At 48.9% G+C, this 19348-nt stretch overlaps 1 protein-coding gene across 50 annotated transcripts in view; it reads right to left on the minus strand.

Annotated features, from left to right (window-relative positions):
- Window positions 1-19348, minus strand: part of HHAT (hedgehog acyltransferase) — a 322109-nt gene that overhangs the window by 232472 nt on the left and 70289 nt on the right. For 23 of the 50 annotated variants that reach the window (XR_014816608.1, XR_014816611.1, XR_014816612.1 and 20 more), the window contains 2 exons: window positions 11219-11413; window positions 7356-7571 (listed from right to left, as the gene is read on the minus strand). Coding sequence is in view for 40 of the 50 variants with exons in the window: in XM_084978138.1 (XP_084834264.1) it covers window positions 7356-7571; window positions 11219-11413 (411 nt within the window). In the remaining 10 variants the exon portion in view is untranslated. The remainder of the gene's footprint in view (window positions 1-7355; window positions 7572-11218; window positions 11414-19348) is intronic. The other 27 variants (XM_084978152.1, XM_084978153.1, XM_084978151.1 and 24 more) reach the window with 3 other exon arrangements.

Raw genomic sequence — 19348 nt, forward strand, 5'->3', positions numbered from 1 at the left:
GAATAGCACAGGGAACTATACTCAATATTTGGTCATAATCTATAACTGATAATAACCTACGATGGAAAAGAATCTACAGAAGAATAGATAGGTATGTATGCACACATGAATCACTTTGCAGTACACCTGAATCCAACACGACCTGTAAATTAACTATATTTCAATAAAAAGTTTAAAAAAGAAGTCATGTCCGAGCTGGAAAACTCTGTCCCGCACGCTAGCCCAGTGCCCCAAACCAAGAAGGTGGTGCACCCCTTCCCCCAGCAGCAGGCCTGCAAAACCCCAGGATGGAGGGCGGTTCCTGGCACACCCCAGACAAACGCAGAAAAACAAGAGACGTGTGTGCGTTTTCCGGATCTTACACTGACGTGACGTTAGCAGACTGAAGCCTGCCCTGAAATGCAGAAGTGAAGTGAACGCACAAATTATGACGTCGCACCTGCACACAACAGCCGGCAGAAGATATGGACTTGACTCAACATTGGACAACTAGGGCTCAAGACACTACATGAACCGGAAAGACGATTCTGAGGTGCTTCTTACCTCCTCCTCTCTTCCAACCCTTGAGAAACAAGGCCGCCTCCCCTCAGAGGTGGTGGGAGAGCTTCACTCCAAGGAATCTATTTTTGTTCCATTCTTGAGCATATATCCTGCCACTGTCTCACAGGGTCCTCTTGGGGCAAGAAGCCAGACCAAGACATTCTGACCAGTGCAGCGAAACTGCAATCATCTGCATAAATGGCTTTCCCCCCTTTTGCCATTTGCTTGGCTAGCTACGCCAAGGAAAGCTGTTGGTTCAACCTTTTTTGGTCATTTTTGGCCACCCTGCAGCATACGGAGCTCCTGGGCCAGGGACCAGATCAGAGCCACAGTTGAGCCCTGTGCCACAGCTTCACCAGGGCTGGATCCCTAACCCACTGTGCGGCGCCAGGGATTGAACCCACATCCCAGTGCTCTCAAGACGCTACCGCCGATCCCACTGGGCCACAGCGGGAGCTCCTGGTTTAACTTTTTTATGTAAACTGATCAAGTTAACAAGAATTTCTTTTTTTCCTTTCATTTTCTTTAGTTCACCTCAGAAAGATATTTGTTAAGAAACAAAAGCAACTGCTTTGAAGGCTCCACCTGACCAGGTGTGACAGGGGAAGCACTAGCTGGGAAGGTTATCCAGGAAGGAAGGTGGGGCATGCCGGGGATCTGCCGTCTTGTGTGGATCAGAGCTCGCTGCAATTACAGCTGCACTGCAGGGACCCAGCGCAGGCTCTTTCCTTTCCAGGCGTACCTGAGGGAGGTCTTCGGCTTCATCCTCATCTCAGGCACGTGTGCTCTGTGAGGCCCTACAAAGTCTAGCACGGAGCAACGGCAAGCCAGCAGATGGCTAAACCCTCCGTGAGAGACCTCCACCTGCCCGATCCCTCAGGCTGCATCATTTAACTGAGAAGGAAGTAACCCAAATGTCCAACTGCAGGGGACCGGGGCTCAGTTAAAAGCTTGGGTGTGCTGCAATCTTACATAAATAGCCAGGAGAACTATTCTTGATCACTATGCATAAATAATGACAGGCTAGAGAGATAGACACCAAGATGGCAGCAGGGGTGGTAATTTTTGGATGGTAAGATTCTTCAACAATTATTCTTCAAACAATTATTTTGTTTTGTAATCCGGGGGGCGGGGGCGGGGAGAGTAATGTCACTTTACAATATTGTGAATACTATGGTCCTGCCAGCTGCCAAGGCAAGCCCTCTGTTTCTGCACCTTCTTCTAAAGGACGCCTCCTCGCAGGACCTCCTGGGAGGCCCAGCATCCTCTATGAGCAAAGTATTCTCTCTCCTCCCTGTGCACCCCATCCTTTTTTTCTCCTACCTTCCTCACTCGTAGACTTTCTTAGCTACAAACCGAGTTCCCTTTTGCTCATTCTCAACCTTCTTCCAGCTCTCTAAAGCAAACTCATGTTGACCGAACGACCACCAGCAAATGAAGAAACGAAATGAAGAAGCCACCATCAGTCTGTGCAGGTTAGAACGTTTTGCACCAAGGCAACTGGTGAGGCTAGGACAGGAAGAGGCGCCTAAAACCATCCCAACCCAATGGATGGGCCCTTTCTTGGTGCCAGCCTTTTGGTGGAAAGCAGATTCCCTGGCCGAATGTGATAACCACCTCAAAAGCAGTGTTGACAAAAGACGATCTTTGCACAACTGTCTCCAGCTTCTAAAGAAGCAACGATGCACACAGCCTGCAGGTCCCCGAGCAGATGCCTAACCCCAGGCTCAGGTCCCCCAAAGACAGACCTGAGGCCTCAGAGCCTTCCTGGGTTACAGCCCCATCTCAGCACAGGGAGAAGCAGCTAGACAGGAGGGGAGCCACTGTGGGATCAGAACAAACCACCACACTAGGCAATCAGGAAACGAAGTGTTTCCAGTCACCTCCAGCTCCAGGCAACCCATGTCAAGGTCAGAATAAAGGCCCTCCCTTCCTTCCCCAAACAACGCAGACTCTAAAATGACACGAATATCTCTAATTAAGAAGAAACACAAGGTGCATTTTGTGGCTGCCTGGTTTGCCAATAATGACTTACCCACTTTCCCCAGGGCCAATCTCCTCGCCAGGTATAATAAGGCATAATTATGTGTCACCACAGGGCCAGAAGGGCTGGACTTCTCTCTGTGATGCTCCCTCTCTGATGCTGGATGCCTCCTCACCCAGAGCAAAAGAACATCCATTCCTTAATTGCACAAGGAAACACAGCAGAAGGAAAACTATCTAATTTTTCATTCTATTTGCTTTTATTTTGAAAAAAATGGTTATGAGTCTTTCTTTAGAGTTGTGTCATTATTACAGCACGCGTGTGCCTTCCATCTTGTTGACTCCCTTTTATTTAAAAAACTCAGCTTTGTCCCTTGTCGATCCAGCAGGTAGAAAAGACACGCTGTACACAGCTCACCTAATGAGCAGGGCTGCTCATTACACCACCTCTGCATGCCGAGCATTTCATTTGAGAAATATTTCAAAGCTAGGGGTGTGCCAGCCTTAAGACCATGGGAAACTGCCACCAATGGGAATTTTTAGTTAAGCCTCCACTGAAAAACACACAGTAGTAACTCATCTGCAGAGTGCATTTTAGAACACATTATATCTTAAAACCTCACTTCATGCAAATTGCATAAAAAGGAATATCAAAGCCTTGTGAAGCTATTCTAGTGATTCAAGACCACAGCTCTCAGAGATGAAAGGTTCCTCTTCCCATCCAAACAGGACACACGGTACCGGGCACCAAACAGAAGCCTTCCCCAGAGGGAACTGTTCAGCTGTGCTGCCTTGGCTCCAACCTCCACCCTTGGGTCCAGGGCACTACAGCCCGAGTCTCAAGTCTCATTCCTTTGTCATGGGGGACTTTCTCTCCAGCCCGAGCTCACGAACCACACCCCCACTCCCAGCAGGTCATTCCCGAATCAGACCCTCACTGCCCCACCCCAGGCATCCAGACCAAGGCCAGTGGCACCCAGTGGTCTCTGCTAGAACAGTGAGAGGGGGGCCTGCCTTGGTGTAGCTGCCACGGGGCTGGGACCTGGGCTGGCCAGCTTGAGCCTGCAGGCCCGCCCGTCCACCCGGCCACACTGCATCCTCTACACCTGCGAGGCTCACCAAGCTGGAGACAAGGCTCCAGTCTTTACTCGTTCGGCCCCAAGGTGCCCTCCATCAGCCTCTCTTGGCCTTCATGTTACCATCTGTAAAGTGGGAGTGACAGTGTCTAACCCCTAGGGTTGTTGCTAGGATGAAATGGGTTAGAACATGTAAAGCCTGGTTCGGAGTAAGTGCTCAGTTGGACTGACTTAGTTCAGTCAGTGTCATTCCAGGTGCCCTCTAGTTCCAGAGCCCACCCCACATCCTGAGTGGTTTATCTGGGATACTGACTGCCGGCCCTGGTCACTCAGGGCTGCGCCCGCCCCTGTACCTGCAGCAACTGCCTCCATCTCTCTCCCAAAGAGATGGAACCAGCATGCGGGCCTCCTCTGAGGCCAAGGATGGCCCCTGCCCAGCGTCCTGCCCAGAATCCCTGGCTACTGCCCTTACCTACAGCCTGGACACCCAGAGCCTCAGTTCTGGCATTAACTTATGTGAGTTTTCACCCTCGGGAGCTTCCCAGGTGAAATCTGAAAATGGTCCCCACCTGCGAAGGGCATGGAGAAGCAGAAAAACAGGCAGGTTACTCCAGGCGGCAGGTGCAGGTTTAATATATAAGGGAACTTACATCTGAGACTTGTCTTGGGAGCTGCAAGGTGAGGAGATCTCCACACCCACCGGCCAGAGTCTTAACGTGTATACAGAGGCCTTGACTGGCTCAGCCAGTGTCGCATGTCCTGGAAATGGCTCCTAGCATGGCAGTGCTGGGTGGGGAGGCGTGAGGAGCCTCGGATGGCTGGGGTCCGGCTATGGGCCAACCAGGGATCACATCCCTCCATTTTCCTTCTTTCTCTCTCTTTCTTTTCCCTCCTCCCTCCCTCCACCCTTCCTTCCTTTCTTTCTTTTTTAGGGCCACACCCACGGCATACAGAGGTTCCCAGGCTAGGGGTCGAATCAGAGCTGCAGCTGCCAGCCTACGCCACATCCAGAGCCACACAGGATCCGAGCCATGTCTGTGACCTACACCACAGCTCGTGGCAATGCCAGATCCTTAACCCACTGAGCGAGGCCAGGGATCGAACCCGCATCCTCATGGATACTAGCCGGGTTTGTTCCCGCTGAGTCATGACAGAAACTCCCAATTACATCCTTTCAATAAACCTCCTCCAACAGATACCACCCACTTTGGGCTCACAATAAGAACAGCAGCAGTAACAGTTAGCACTTCACAGTATTTACATGCCACGCCACATGACCGACACGAAATCATTTAATTCTCATAACAATCCTAGGAGGGAGATGATATTGGCTTCCCATGTCACTGATAAGGAAACTGAGTCACCAACAAAGCAAGCTTAACTCACCAAACGCTCTCAGGCCAAAGCAGAGCAGGCATTCAAACCCTGTAGCTATAGGATTGGGCTTTTAACCCACCAACCGAGTTCCCTGTTTGAACACTGGCTCTTCGGCGGGTCCTACCACATGCAGGCTCACCAGCGTCCCCCACAGCAGCTCCTCAGTACACAATTCCACCTGCCCCAGGCACCAAGCTCGGCAAATAAACGGCATTTCCCACCTTTCCCAAGACCTCCCCCACCTCGCCGGGCTCAGTCTGAATTCCACAGGACCCTGGGAGAAAAATAAACGAGGCCGTACTCCTGCAACTCCAAATGCCATCAGAGATGGCCTTCAAGTTAAGGCACGGAGGCCTGTTGATATGCAAAGGCTTCCCTGTTCGTGATGGATCTGCACAAATATCACATGCCATACATTACAGAGTCACCTCTTCTATATGTCCTTCATCTTCAGTATGTAAATTTACACATTAAAAAAAAATTGGGTGAAAGATAACACTCTCCCACGGTGGACATAATTCTATCATTTTAGCAACACCGTGGTCAGCCGGCTTCCGTCGGTTTCCACGATGAGGCTCTGCTGCCCCCTGGTGGCAGAATCTTCTTCTGCGCTTTCTGATTGGTGAGCAGTGACCTGAGAATCCATCTAAGAGCCCCGAATTCCAGTATCACCGGTTCCTACTACATTCGTCCATTCACACACACGCTCATTCAGAACAAGTCTGGCTTACAAGCTCTTCCAGCGGGCTTTCTTCCGGCCCTCCCTTTCCCGGGCTCTCTGAAGCAGTTCTTTCACTTTTGGACTAGCTTCCCGTTTTAGATCCATTTTTCTCATAGGAGGTAAGTGTCCCCCACAGGCACCCCCCAGCCACAGCAGAAAGTGCCTGGCCTATTCTCATTGCTCTGTGGCTTATTAAACATTTTGCCTTTTCTAGATGACTTTTCTGTGACTCTTCCCAGACCACAGAGAAAGGTTTCAATTCGCCTTTTCGTGTCCCCTGCTTTTGCAAAGTGCTATCATTTTGAAAGGGATAAAAGGGTGAGAGAGAAGACCCGATGCAACCTGGAGTCACCACACCTGAGTCCCCACAGGGATGTTGACCCTTTCATTTCCCCAGACTCAAACTCGGGAGAACAAAAGCCTTTGGCTAAGGATTCAGGTAGGCAGCGACCTCCAAACCTGCTTCTCCGTAATAGACACAGGACCCTGCGACCATCCACTCGCCTTCCCTCAAGAGCCAACAGGGTGCAGTCAGAAAGGAGGAGACAGGAACTACAAAGAATGACGATGTGCCCACCAACAACGTACAGATCCCACAGGGCTAAGCTCCTTAATGGAAAAGAGGCAGTTAGGAAAGTCATTTGTTTTCTCTTAGTGGGTTTGGGCTGTGCTCCTCTGAGAATCAGCAACGGTCTTCAAGAGAGGGGAGGGTCTGCCTGTGGATGCTCAGTCCCAAAGTTCCTGACTGCAGTGGTAGAAAGAATTCAGAACTCACAATGGCAGAGTTCCCATCGTGGCTCAGCGGTTAAGGAACCCAGCTAGTATCCAGGAGGATGCAGGTTCGATCCCTGGCCTCGCTCAGTGGGTTAAAGATCCAGTGTTGCCGTGAGCTGGGGTGTAGGTCACAGAGGCAGCTCAGATCCCGCATGGCTGTGGCTGCGGTGTAGGCCAGCAGCTATAGCTCCGATTTGACCCCTAGCCTGGGAACCTCCATGTGCGGCAGGTGCAGCCCTCACAATGGCCAGGAGGTTGTAAAAAAGAGACGAAGTTGGAGGACCTGAACCCACCCTACCCCGGGCCTACCCCAGCCCCACTCCATCCCCCTCTCTTCCAAGGAAATTAAGATCGTGGTTCTCAACCTCTAGCAGCAGCATCACCACACGGCTGGGCGGAAACAGGTGCCCAGGCCCGAAAGCACACTGTATCCTCCAAACCGTCTCCAACCCCACCGTCATCCCCTCCAGGCTGTCCTGAACAATCCCTGGGCCACCACACAACGATTCATAAGCAGTTTGTGAAAAGAAAGGGCCACCTACAGCTGGCCAGCCAACAGCTTAGCCAGTTTCTCCTCCTACTTTCCAGGCCACACCGTGAGAATCCAGTTTTCCTGCTCTGACACCGCCTGCCGGGGCTGCCTACCCCCAAGCTCCTGGCTGGGCCCCGCCCTTCACCCTGGGGCCATGCCCCCTGAGGACCTGGGGGGGACCTCCCGCAGTCCAGATGCACAAGAGACACGCTGGCCTTGAGGCCTTTCGCTGATTATCAGACACCAGGACAACGACGTGGGCTTTGCATCCGTGGGCACTCACGGATGACCCAGCCACAAGGACAGAAGCTTTATCCGCAGAAAGAGCCATCCGGCCCCCAAGGGGCTCTACCTGCGTGAGGAACTCCGGGAAGCTGAGGATGGGCCCGTTGTGGAAGACGGGGTAGTAGAAGACGTAGGCCACCATCCAGGGGAAAGAGTAGAAGGCGCGCTCGGCAGGCAGCTGCTGCCAGCACAACTCGAGGCTGAAGCTGGTGTAGTACAGGCAGCGGACCGTCAGCGTGAACTGCAGCAAGTAGTACTCGTTCTCCGTCTCGTACCAGCCTCGCTGCAAAGGCAGAAGGAGAGAAGAACCCTTGAGAGTCAGAGCCAGACCTCACCCAGTCTCCGGGGAAGGCGATCTCTTCCGCGGGCAGAGCAGAGGAGCCGTCCTGGGGATGCAGAACCACTGGACGGCGGGTGAGCGACCTTGACAAGCACAACAAGCAGAGCGTGAGCAGCGGGCAGGAGAGGGTCCCTGACACCTGCTTCGCACGGAGCCTGATGCAACCAACACACGGCGGAGGTTTCCCCAAATACACGTCTATCCGATGCCCCAGGGGATAGACCAAGACGGGCTACACTGAGTGGACACCCTGACGGTGCCTTCAACAGCTCTGAAGACAAGTAGAGGCCACACAGGCAGACGTCAGGATGCCACAGGTTCAGTTCCAGACCATCGCACTAAAGAGCATATTGCAATGAAGTGAGTCGCGTGCATTTTTTTGTTTCCCAGTGCACATAAAAGTTATGTTTACCCTTCACTGCCGTCTATGAAAGTGTGCAACAGCAATATGTCTGAAAAACACAATGAATAGGAGTCCCCATTGTGGCTAAGGAGGTTAAGGACCCGACACAGTGTCCGTGAGGATATGGGGTTCGATTCCTGGCCTCGCTCAGTGGGTTAAGGATCTGGTGTTGCTGAAAGCTACGGCATAGTTCACAGACGAAGCTCAGATCCAGTGTTGCTATGGCTGTGGTTTAGGCTGCAGCTGCAGCTCCAATTCGACCCCGAGCCTGAGAACTTCCATATGCCGCAGGTGCGGCCATAAATAGAAAAAAAAAAAATGAACATAGAACATAACTTAATGGAAAAATGCTTTGCTGCTAAAAAAATTCCAACAATCATCTGACAACAAAGAGTTGCCACAAACCTTCAATTAAAGAGAAAAAAAAAAAAGCAATACCCATGAAGCTGTGAAGCACAATAAAATGAGGTGTGTCCATAAATGCCGCGTGGGGTTTATGTCTTCAACTTATTTTTCCTTTTGCTCTCCTGTTATTAATTTGGATCCACATACAGTGGAGGACCGTCTTTCAAATAAGCATTAGAGACACATAGTTTAAAAATATAGGCCCTGCCCTCAGTGAATCTCAATTATCATACAGGAGACAGGTGTGTAAAAGTACCATTACAATAACAGCATGAAACGAGAAACAACAGGCACACACAAAATTACGTAGGCGACAAGAGACTAGATGCAAAGGTGACAAAATCTTACTAAAAGCAGGGGAGTAAAACTATGGATCATTTTATAGTCTTTATATTTTTGGATGAGAAAAATAATTTATGGAAGTAGATACAAGAAATAGAATTGGGACAAAGGAAAGAGGAGTTCCTCTGATCCGTGAGGGTTTTTAAAGGCTGCCACAGGAAAAAGTGAGGCTCTGAACAGAGTTTCTACTCCATGTCCAGCACTTCAGAAGCCACCAAGAAGAATCAAGAAAATTGCATGTGCAAAAGCATGGGAACTCAATGCAACTAGTTTCTGGTCATTTGCTCCCCTTCAGCAATACTTTTCACACCACCAGCCTGCGTAACACACGGAACACTTCATCATCACCAGCACCATAGCTGATGCTAATGGTCCCCAAAGAATTGATCCTTATGACCAAAGGCTGTTTGGCGGGGAGGGGTTGCTTGTTTGTTTGGGGCATGGCTTGAGGAAGCCCCGAGGCCAGGAATCAGATCCAAGCCACAGCAGCGACAACACCAGATCCTTAACCACCAGGCCCCCAGGGAACTCCTGAAGGCTGTTTTATACATTTGCCAGGTTCCCCCAAAAGTTAGGTGTGAATTTGCTTTTATTTTTATTGCAAATCTATTTCTAAGCACCCTTATTTAAATGGTCATCTTGTATACAGATGGCCAACAAACACATGAAAAAATGCTCCACATCGCTGATTATAAGAGAAATGCAAATCAAAACTACCATGAGATACCACCTCACACCAGTCAGAATGGCCATCATTAATAAATCCACAAATAACAAGTGCTGGAGGGGGTGTGGAGAAAAGGGAACCCTCCTGCACTGTTGGTGGGAATGTAAACTGGTACAGCCACTATGGAGAACAGTTTGGAGATACCTTAGAAATCTATACATAGAACTTCCATATGACCCTGCAATCCCACTCTTGGGCATCTATCCGGACAAAGCTCTACTTAAAAGAGACACATGCACCCGCATGTTCATTGCAGCACTATTCACAATAGCCAGGACATGGAAACAATCCAAATGTCCATCGACAGAGGATTGGATTCGGAAGATGTGGTATATATACACGATGGAATACTACTCAGCCATAAAAAAGGATGACATCATGCCATTTGCAGCAACATGGATGGAACTAGAGAATCTCATACTGAGTGAAATGAGCCAGAAAGACAAATACCATATGATATCACTTATAACTGGAATCTAATATCCAGCACAAATGAACATCTCCTCAGAAAAGAAAATCATGGACTTGGAGAAGAGACTTGTGGTTGCCTGATGGGAGGGGGAGGGAGTGGGAGGGATCGGGAGCTTGGGCTTATCAGTCACAACCTAGAATAGATTTACAAGGAGATCCCGCTGAATAGCATTGAGAACTATGTCTAGATACTCATGTTGCAACAGAAGAAATGGTGGGGGAAAAACTGTAATTGTAATGTATACATGTAAGGATAACCTGACCCCCTTGCTGTACAGTGGGAAAATAAAATTTAAAATAAATAAATAAATAAATAAATAAATGGTCATCTTGTTTAGTTGTCCTGGGAGGTTAAGTATCTTTTGTTAGGAGAAAGCTGCTACCCTACTGAGACCTGTGCAGTATTCACCCCGGTCCAGGGGTGAGAATGAAGGAAAATTAAGAGAGTCTAACGACAGCAAAAAATACTTGAATTTTCAAAAGGCTACAATTTTTACAAAATTCCTTAACACATAGACCCTCAGAGCAACTCCATGAAGAAGGCAGAACAGCTATCACTTCCATTTTCCAAATGATGAAAGTGAGACGCAGAGGTTAAAGGACTGCCTCCAACGTCGAGAGGAGGAGAGACAGTGAAGAGATTAGAAAACCACCGGCTCATCTTTCCTGTCTCTCCTCTCCCACGACTGCGCCAACCCTGGCCTCACCAGTTCTAAGCGCCATCACTTGAATCAGCGAGTGAATGAATGAGTGAACAAATGAACAAAAGTAGAGACACACTGGAATTTCAGTCCCACCGTGATTAAAGAAAGAATATCGGTATGTTCTGTGCAAGGAAAACACCTGCCTTACCTGTCTCAAGGGCTCTCGTGGGCTTCTGAGAGATAAGGAACGGGAGCACTCCTATAAATTGTGCAGCACTCTAAGGACGATTTTTGTATTAAATGCATAGTGTATGACTGCTTTTTTTCCCCCTTTGTTCCTGTGACCTCTGGCATCAAACTAGGAGACAAGGTACAAGGCCAACACTGGTCCGCCTCCAAGAGCTGAGACACAGTCAGATACAAAAGACAAGACCACCAAATGCAAGGCAGGGTTCACATGCATCAACCCACCGTGGCCACTAGGGGGAGCCCCTCCACAGTTCTTCAGCGGACTCCCGTCTGAAAACAAAGGTGTCCCCTTAGAGGTGGGCATTGGCAAAGGGGCCATCTCCTTCCCAGTGGGCATGGAGACGCTTACCTTCACTTCCTCCACGTCTTGCAGCCTCAGTGTCGAGAGGAGGAAGAGAGAACAGAGCCAGGACAGGGCCAGCGACCGGAACTGGGCTACGCAGAAGGAGATGGTGGTGTGAAGAAGAACCATGGCCGTGCCTCGGGTCCCCAGCGCGCAATGGCAGGCCCACATCCCGTAGGCTGCAAGGATCCAGGGTCTGTGCTGCAGACAGGGAGGGACCCAGGGAGAGGAACGGGGGAGGTGGGGGAGAGATAGGTGAATTAACAGGCATTGCCATTGAAGCGTCTATACATAAGACAATAACGCTCAGCAATCCCATAACCAAATTGTTCTCACTGCCCTGGACGTTTAGTGAAACAGACAAAGAGCAGCCAGAGCGACCTTACGCATTAACACCATAGGGATGACTGCCTACCCCCAGGTCCCCAGAACTCTGCCAGATCCACCCAGAAGCAAGGAGCCACTTTCCTGCTTGGAGTCAAAGCGACTTAGACGAGCGGATATCCCACAACAATAAGACATACTGCTGACTTTTCAACAGACATCATGGAAGCCAGAAGACAGCTGGAAAAGCTGCCAACCGGGCACACTAGCCGCTGTGTACACTATTCTGCAAAAGTGAAGGTGAAAAAAAGCAGTGGTGAACACTTCTGGGGAGTCTTATTGAGAAAACAGGACCATCCAAGCCACAAAAGGCTTTCTGAAGTCTAAACCGGAGATGTAAAAGTAGACATCAAATTACGTTTTTATTGCAATATCATTATTGACAGTTAAATTTATGCCACAGAAAAAGTATAGCTTACCTGCTTTCAGTGATACAGAGACCTTTGCATATCAATCTGATTAATACCTTTATTCTCTTTTGATGAGAATAAGCATGTTTTCCTATTTCATTATCAAGTCATAGTTACTGACACTGAATAACCTAATAGATAAAGTAACATGTCTGCTTCCACGATACATTCTTGACCGTATCTGGCTGGTAAATCCTTAAAAACCACAACAATGTTTTAAGACTGTTTGAAAGGCAACATATCACAGTGATGTAAGTCCTCAAGCTTTGAAGTCCAACTGCCTAAATAATTTCTGGTGTCCCCATTAACTAGCCGTGTGACCACAGGCAAATTATTTAATCTCCTGTGCCTCATTTTTCTCATACATAAAATTAGGATAATGACTGTATTTACTTCCTGAGGTTATTATGAGCATTAAGTAAGTTAAAATGTGTAAGATGTTTCTAACAGTGTCGGCATATACAGAAGAACACTGCAAAGACAAGATATCCTTCCTATAGGGAAATAGGATATGTCTTTTTGGTCAGCATTTAAAAATAAGATATTCAGGAATACACTGAGTTAAAAAGTGGGGACTGCTTGAAATTCGGTCTTCTTGTGCAAACAAAAAAGAGTTCTTTAAGGGAAGGACAGGTGTGGACGGCAAATTGTAAATCCCATCCTTCAATGCTCACGCTTCCAAAATATTGCGCGAGTACAATTCTTTCCCAAACCTATTCTCCAGCCTAAGAGAGAACATTTTAAATGGGTGACGAGCTCAGCCACTTTTAAGTTCCAAGAAAATCAGAGAACTCTGCACTTCATTTTTTACTGTTTTTCCATCCTACTACCCACATTAACCAGCCACATAAATTTGCTTCAAACTTTCCCCCAAACACTCACCTCTGGACAGAGTCCAATTTTGTAAGGAATAAGGCCGCCAAAGACTATTTTAAGAAGCAGTTTTAAGAAATTGAAAAAAGGTGGGGGGTGTCTTTCTCAATACGATCTGCAGCGTTTACCACTTTGAATTCTTTTCCATGCACGGCTACGTCCCTATACTTATACGCAGCCACATTTTTATTAAGTGCTATTTGATCCATTTGGAAAAGGCCTGTCTGCTGGGATTCATTTGGGAACTTAACCACAGACTTAAGCTGCTTCAACTTGGAAAAGCTGGAGGAACCTTCAGGAACGACTTAACAGTGCTGTGCAGACCCCATCTGCTCAAAAGAGTCTCTGACGAATTTACTCACGCTCACAAAGCCTACCTGGGGGACACACAAGGCACACAAGGTTGTCCTGGCTTCCCATCTCCCACCATCTTCCTCCTGCCAGAGTCCAGCAGACACCCCTCAACAGAGCTAAGACCTCACAGAAAATGTGAACACTAAGCCTCACACTCTGTTTTCCCTCAGATTTACACACACAGCCGCCCCAGGGGGGTGGCAACGCCGCTACACACATTCACGGCGGATAAGTGATGAAAAAGGAAAGACGTGAGATGTGCGAAAACAATCACCTATTTGAAAATGTATTTAGGAGTTCCCGCTGTGGCACACTGGGTTAAGACCCCGACTGCAGCGATTTGGGTCACTGTGGAGGTGCAGGTTCAATCCCTGGCCCAGGACAGCGGATTAAAAGGATCTGGCACTGCCTCACCTGTGGCACAGGTCACAGTGGAGGCTTCTATTTGATCCCTGGCCCAGGAACTTCTATATGCTGTGGGTGTAGACATAACAATTAATTAATTAAAATAAAAACTTATGCAAATTGGAACCCCACTAATTTTTTTTTTTTTTTCACAGCAGCACCTGCAGCACATGGAAGTTCCTGGGCTAGGGGTTGAATCAGAGCTGCAGCTGCTGGCCAACCCCACAGCCACAGCAACACCAGATCTAAGCCATATCTGCAACGTACGCTGCCACTTGCTGCAACACTGGATCCTTAACCCACTGAGCAAGGTCAGGAAGGGAACCCACATCCCCGTGAACACTGTGTGGGGTTCTTAAGCTGCTGAACCACAACAGGAACTCCTGAATCCCACTAAAATATTGAATTCATATTATAAAACTAATGCAATTAGGATGTATAAAAGTGTGATTGGAGTCTAATCTCCAAAACACCACTAAAGTCGTAAAGAGCACAATTAGCCTTCCATGCCTTGTTCTCTGACGGGGATCAGAGCAGGTCAGTTCCCACCGTCAGGCAGCACACTGCCTCGAACCACTAACCCTTCCACACGCACGCCTTGACCCACGAGCAGCAGGGCAGAGAGGGCAAGACATGGAAACGTGACAGTGCCTAGCAGTGCAGGGAGCCTTCTGGAAGGTCTGCTGCTCTGAGGAGGAGGGTTGGGCCAAGGGTTTCAAGAACCATTTTCATTTGCAAAGGCCTAAAGACAGCCACCCTCCCCCATTTCCACCCCAAAAATGCTTACGCATGTAATTCGTCAAACTTTTGTCTTAAGCGAAAATGCTTAAATATCAGATAGTTAGCCTCTGGCATCAAAAATGCCAGCAATCTCTTAACTTATCAAAAATAAAAACAGGAGGTCCCGTCGTGGCGCAGTGGTTAACGAATCCGACTAGGAACCATGAGGTTGCGGGTTCGGTCCCTGCCCTTGCTCAGTGGGTTAATGATCCGGCATTGCCGTGAGCTGTGGTGTAGGTTGCAGACGCGGCTCGGATCCCGCGTTGCTGTGGCTCTGGCGTAGGCCGGTGGCTACAGCTCCGATTCAACCCCTGGCCTGGGAACCTCCATATGCCGCAGGAGCGGCCCAAAGAAAGAGCAAAAAGACAAAATAGCAATAATAATAAAAACAAACAGTGTTATGTTTAACTCCAAAATGACACTTTGGCTTTATTGCTAGAAGGGTTTTCAAGACTTTTCTCAGTGCAATCTGAGCAAATACAGTTTTGGTCACATATCACATGCTCGCCAGCATTTGGTTGTGTTACCATTTTTTATCTGAACCATTCTGAGTTGTATGATGATATCCATTATACAACACTGTGGCCTCAATTTGCATTCACAATGCTCATTTTTCTCAAATTTTTCATTAAACTATAGTTGAGTTACAATGTGCCAGTTTCTGCTGTACAGCAAAGTGACTCGGTCATATATATATATATGGGCGCAGCCCTTAAAAAAAAAAAAATGGGGCATAACTGACTCTCTTTTTGATGGGCTCCCTTAACAGACTAACATTCTGTCTTGTTCATAAATATAATAATGCAAAGCCCAGAATCGAACATGGTGCCCAGCATACTGGATACATGAATGGTTAGAATAGTTGGAGAGGCATTTGGATGGATGGGTAGATGGATGGGATAGGCTTCCCCTGGCAGTTATGACCAAGAATGAGAAATTAGTACCAAAATGTGGGGCTTAAAAAAAATAAAATAAAATAAAATAAAAATTAAAAAAAGGAGTTCCCGTCGTGGCACAGTGGTTAACGAATCCGACTAGGAACCATGAGGTTGCGGGTTCGGTCCCTACCCCTGCTCAGTGGGTTAACGATCCGGTGTTGCCGTGAGCTGTGGTGTAGGCTGCAGACGCGGCTCGGATCCCGCGTTGCAGTGGCTCTGGCGTAGGCCGGTGGCTACAGCTCCGATTCGACCCCTAGCCTGGGAACCTCCATATGCCGCGGGAGCGGCCCAAAGAAATAGCAAAAAGACAAAAAACAAAAAAAAAAAAACAAAAAAACAAAATGTGGGGCTTTTTCGTCTCTACTGTGAAAACCTGCTGTTCTCCGAAGTCTCTACACGGACCACTTCACCCCTTATTAACAAAGACCCTCAGCCAGGGCAGGTAGGCTAGACGGGGGTTATTTCACATCTCACTGCCTACCACCCGTTTCCCACTCACAGGGGTCTCAGAAATCTTGGGTTGGGGGGAAAGCCTCAAATGGTGCACACCTGACAGGCCAGCGGCACCCACTTATGAAAGCAGACTCTGGGCTACAGCCTGACTGCCATCACCCCAGGAAGCCTTCCGAGAGCTCAACACATCCAGCCGGTATATTTCAAAGGCCAACATAAATTAACACCCTGGAGGAAAGACTGGGACTCGCCCTTTCTTCTGCAAATCTATCGTCTTCCAATCTTCCTCCGAGGGGGCCGCCCCCAGCCACAGGCACCGCTGGCTGGCAATGCCCCGCTCACACTTTGGTGCGGTCTGTGCAGCGGGCGCTGAGTGATAACAGGACACACCTGCCTTCACCGGCCTCGTAGGAAGGAACCAACGCGTCGAGCCGGGGCGAAGACTCCTGTTGGCAACTGGACCCGACTCTGCTGTGTGTTAATTCTTTTTTGCACATCTGCCCAGAAACCACTCCGTGGGGGCATTGTTTGAGAAATAAATAAAAGGAGTCAATCAATAATCCTTAGACATGGCATACGTTATTACATACTACATAATCGACTGCAGCTGCTACTGGAAAACGTATACATACCTAACCCCACACAAATGGGAAAAACAAAAACGAAGCCATCCCCGAGGCCAGGCAACTGCATTCTAGCCTGTTTTCCTGGAAGCAAAGGCCAGGAGGCCCAAACAAAGCAAATGTCAGCCCCTCCTTAGAATAAGCACTGATGGAGGTGGAAGATTTGCTGGTTCCAGGAAATCCATTAGTGCATGAGATTCCTATTAGGTGTGTGGTTTCGATAACACGCTGGAAGGGAGCGCCTGCTCATCACAGCCTGCCAGAGGTTAGTTTACTCATCTCAGCCACGGGATGACGTTGTTTCAGTCCTGTGGCCTGATGAGCTCAGCCGTTTGGGGCCCAGGGCTAAGGCTGTGGGGGCTCCCCATCAGAAGTTCTGTGAAAACGGACCCAGCCGCAGCCGCCCCCACCCCCAAACCAGTCCTCGCACAACGCTCACACAGGGGAATTTTTAGTTCTGAGGGCAGAGAACACAAGGTCTCAGGTGGTGAGGGCATTCAAGAAAGGAGGCCCCTGTCTGACGCACCCCACATGCGCTCCAGTCATAACAAACCCGGGGCCAGAGCTCAGGGCCAGTGCTCGGCACCCCCTTCCAGGGCGCTGCCCCTGCTGCGGTCCTGCCAAAACCCAGAGAGAGCCCTGCCCAGAGAAAAGGCGTTTGACCTTGGCCAAGGAGCTCAGTGGAAAGTTTTATTACTTTATGTGGGGGGGGGGGGAGCCAACACCGAAGAAAAAGAAAATCACACTTTTGAAAATAACCCATTCTTTGCCTCTCTCTGGGAGGAGGCAGGGCCAGCAAAGGTAGAGACAGGATTAGATATCAGATGAGAGAGGACGCATCCTTCTGGGGAGAAGGGCTCTAAGAGCAAGAAGTGATGACGCCTCTGCCCTTGCACAGCACGGTCCATGGTGCATGAGGCCCCTGAGGACAGGGGATCAGAGACAACTGCAGCCCCAACCTTCCACTCTGGGTAAGTGCCAAAAGCATCCACCCCAGTTAAGGCCATCTGGACCACTCAGTCCAGGCGGTGAAAGCATGGAGCGAATGGGGCCAAAGCTGTGGTTCTACTTACATAAGAACCACGGGGACTCACAAAGAAAGCACTGTGCCCCCGCCTGGCCAGGACCCTGCCCACCCACTGGCACAAATCAAACCTGTGGCCGCAAAGGGACAGGAGACACACACACACACACACACACACATGACTCAGGATGAGCTCTGCCTCACTGCAAGAAAAACACAAACAAAACCTCCTACAGACTTTGGGTAAGATGTGCTTCTGCAGATAAAAAGCCAAGTCCACCTGTCCACCCAGGCCTGGTGACAAGATGCAGGAGGCTGAAATAAGCCAATGACTCCACTCACTTCCAGCTGCAGCTCAAAAGCCACCTCCTCGGGGGCCTTCCCTGACACCCCCAAGGCAGACGTGGCCCACCCCTTCCAGGCACCCAACCCAGCATCGGCAGGCTCAGGATCCCGGTCAGGAGTGCGCTTCCTCTGCCACTTCTCACTCAGCATCTTGAGGGGAAGGGGCTGTGTGCCCCCCATCCTTTCTCCCACAACCCAGCGCAAGACTGAAACAGGGTCAGAGAAAGACATGCATGAGAAGAAAGCTGATATGACTCATCAGACAGCCTCCGCCCTCCGGGGTTTCAGGGTCTCAGGCAGTCACCTCCTTTCTTAAACACCATAGAGGGAATCGCTCCCAGGAGTGCACACAGACCACAGCAGCAGCCACCTCTGACTTGGCAGTCACAGCAAAACCATCAGACAGACCCTCATCACTATCCAAGAAGCAAGGGGTACCATCCAAGGAAGGAGAAAGCCTCCCAGATATTAACTAACGTGCTTAAGATTGCAGACTGTGAAAGTGACCAAGCTGGGAGTTGGCCAAGGGCTCTCAGCCACCCTGAATGTGGCCTCCGAACAGAGAAGAGCCTTAAGTCAAGGGGACAAGGAAGTTAAACAGAGGGACATCTAGAGCCTAAAACCTACGTAGATTTCTGATGGTGGTGGGTACAAAATAGGAGCTGAGAATGGAGGAAATTCGGAACGAGGGAGGAGTATCTGGTCAAGAACAGAGTTAATCTACATCTCAAATTGCTACAGGAGCTGCATCTACTCCAAGGGAGGGGGATCTGCTTCTTGAAGACGAGAAAACTTTACTCGTTATGCATAAAGCACAAGTGTGCACACAGCCCATGAACAGACAGTGTATCTGTGGTTTTGAAATTTCACGGAAAGGAAGTGACAACTGGGGGAAAATAGTTAAAAAGGCTCCTGGGGCAGAAATAATGGGAAAAGGCCAGAAAAATGCTGATCTGCAAAAAACAAACAAGAGGCAGCAAAATGATGTACAGCAAAGGAAACCATTAACAAAGTGAAAAGACAGCCCACAGAATGGGAGAGAACATTCGCTAACAGTGGGACAAAGGACCTAATCTCCAAAGTATACAAACAGCTTAACAACAACAACGAAAAACCCAAAGAACCCAACTGAGAAGCTAGCAGAAGACCTAAATAGACATTTCTCCAAAGAAGACATACAGTTGACCAGCAGGCACATGAAAAAAATGCTCAACATCACTAATTATTAGAGAAAGGCAAATCAAAACTACAATGCGGTACCACCTCACACCAGTCAGAATGGCCATCATTAATGAGTTCACAAACGACAAATGCGAGAGAGGGTGTAGAGAAAAGGGAACCCTCCCACACTGTTGGTAGGCATGTGAATTGGTACAACCACCATGGAAAACAGTATGGAGGCTCCTCAGACAACAAAACATAGAACTACCACATGACCCAGCAATCCCACTCCTGGGAATACATCCAGACAAAACTTTCATTCAAAAAGATACATGCACCCTTATGTTTGTAGCAGCACTGTTGACAATGGCCAGGATATGGAAGCA

This window comes from Sus scrofa, chromosome 9 (genome assembly GCF_054392235.1).
Source record: "Sus scrofa isolate SSC_HxYL_T2T_F1_AM1 chromosome 9, Sscrofa_HxYL_maternal_Yorkshire_Landrace_v2.0, whole genome shotgun sequence".
Taxonomy (NCBI): domain Eukaryota; kingdom Metazoa; phylum Chordata; class Mammalia; order Artiodactyla; family Suidae; genus Sus; species Sus scrofa.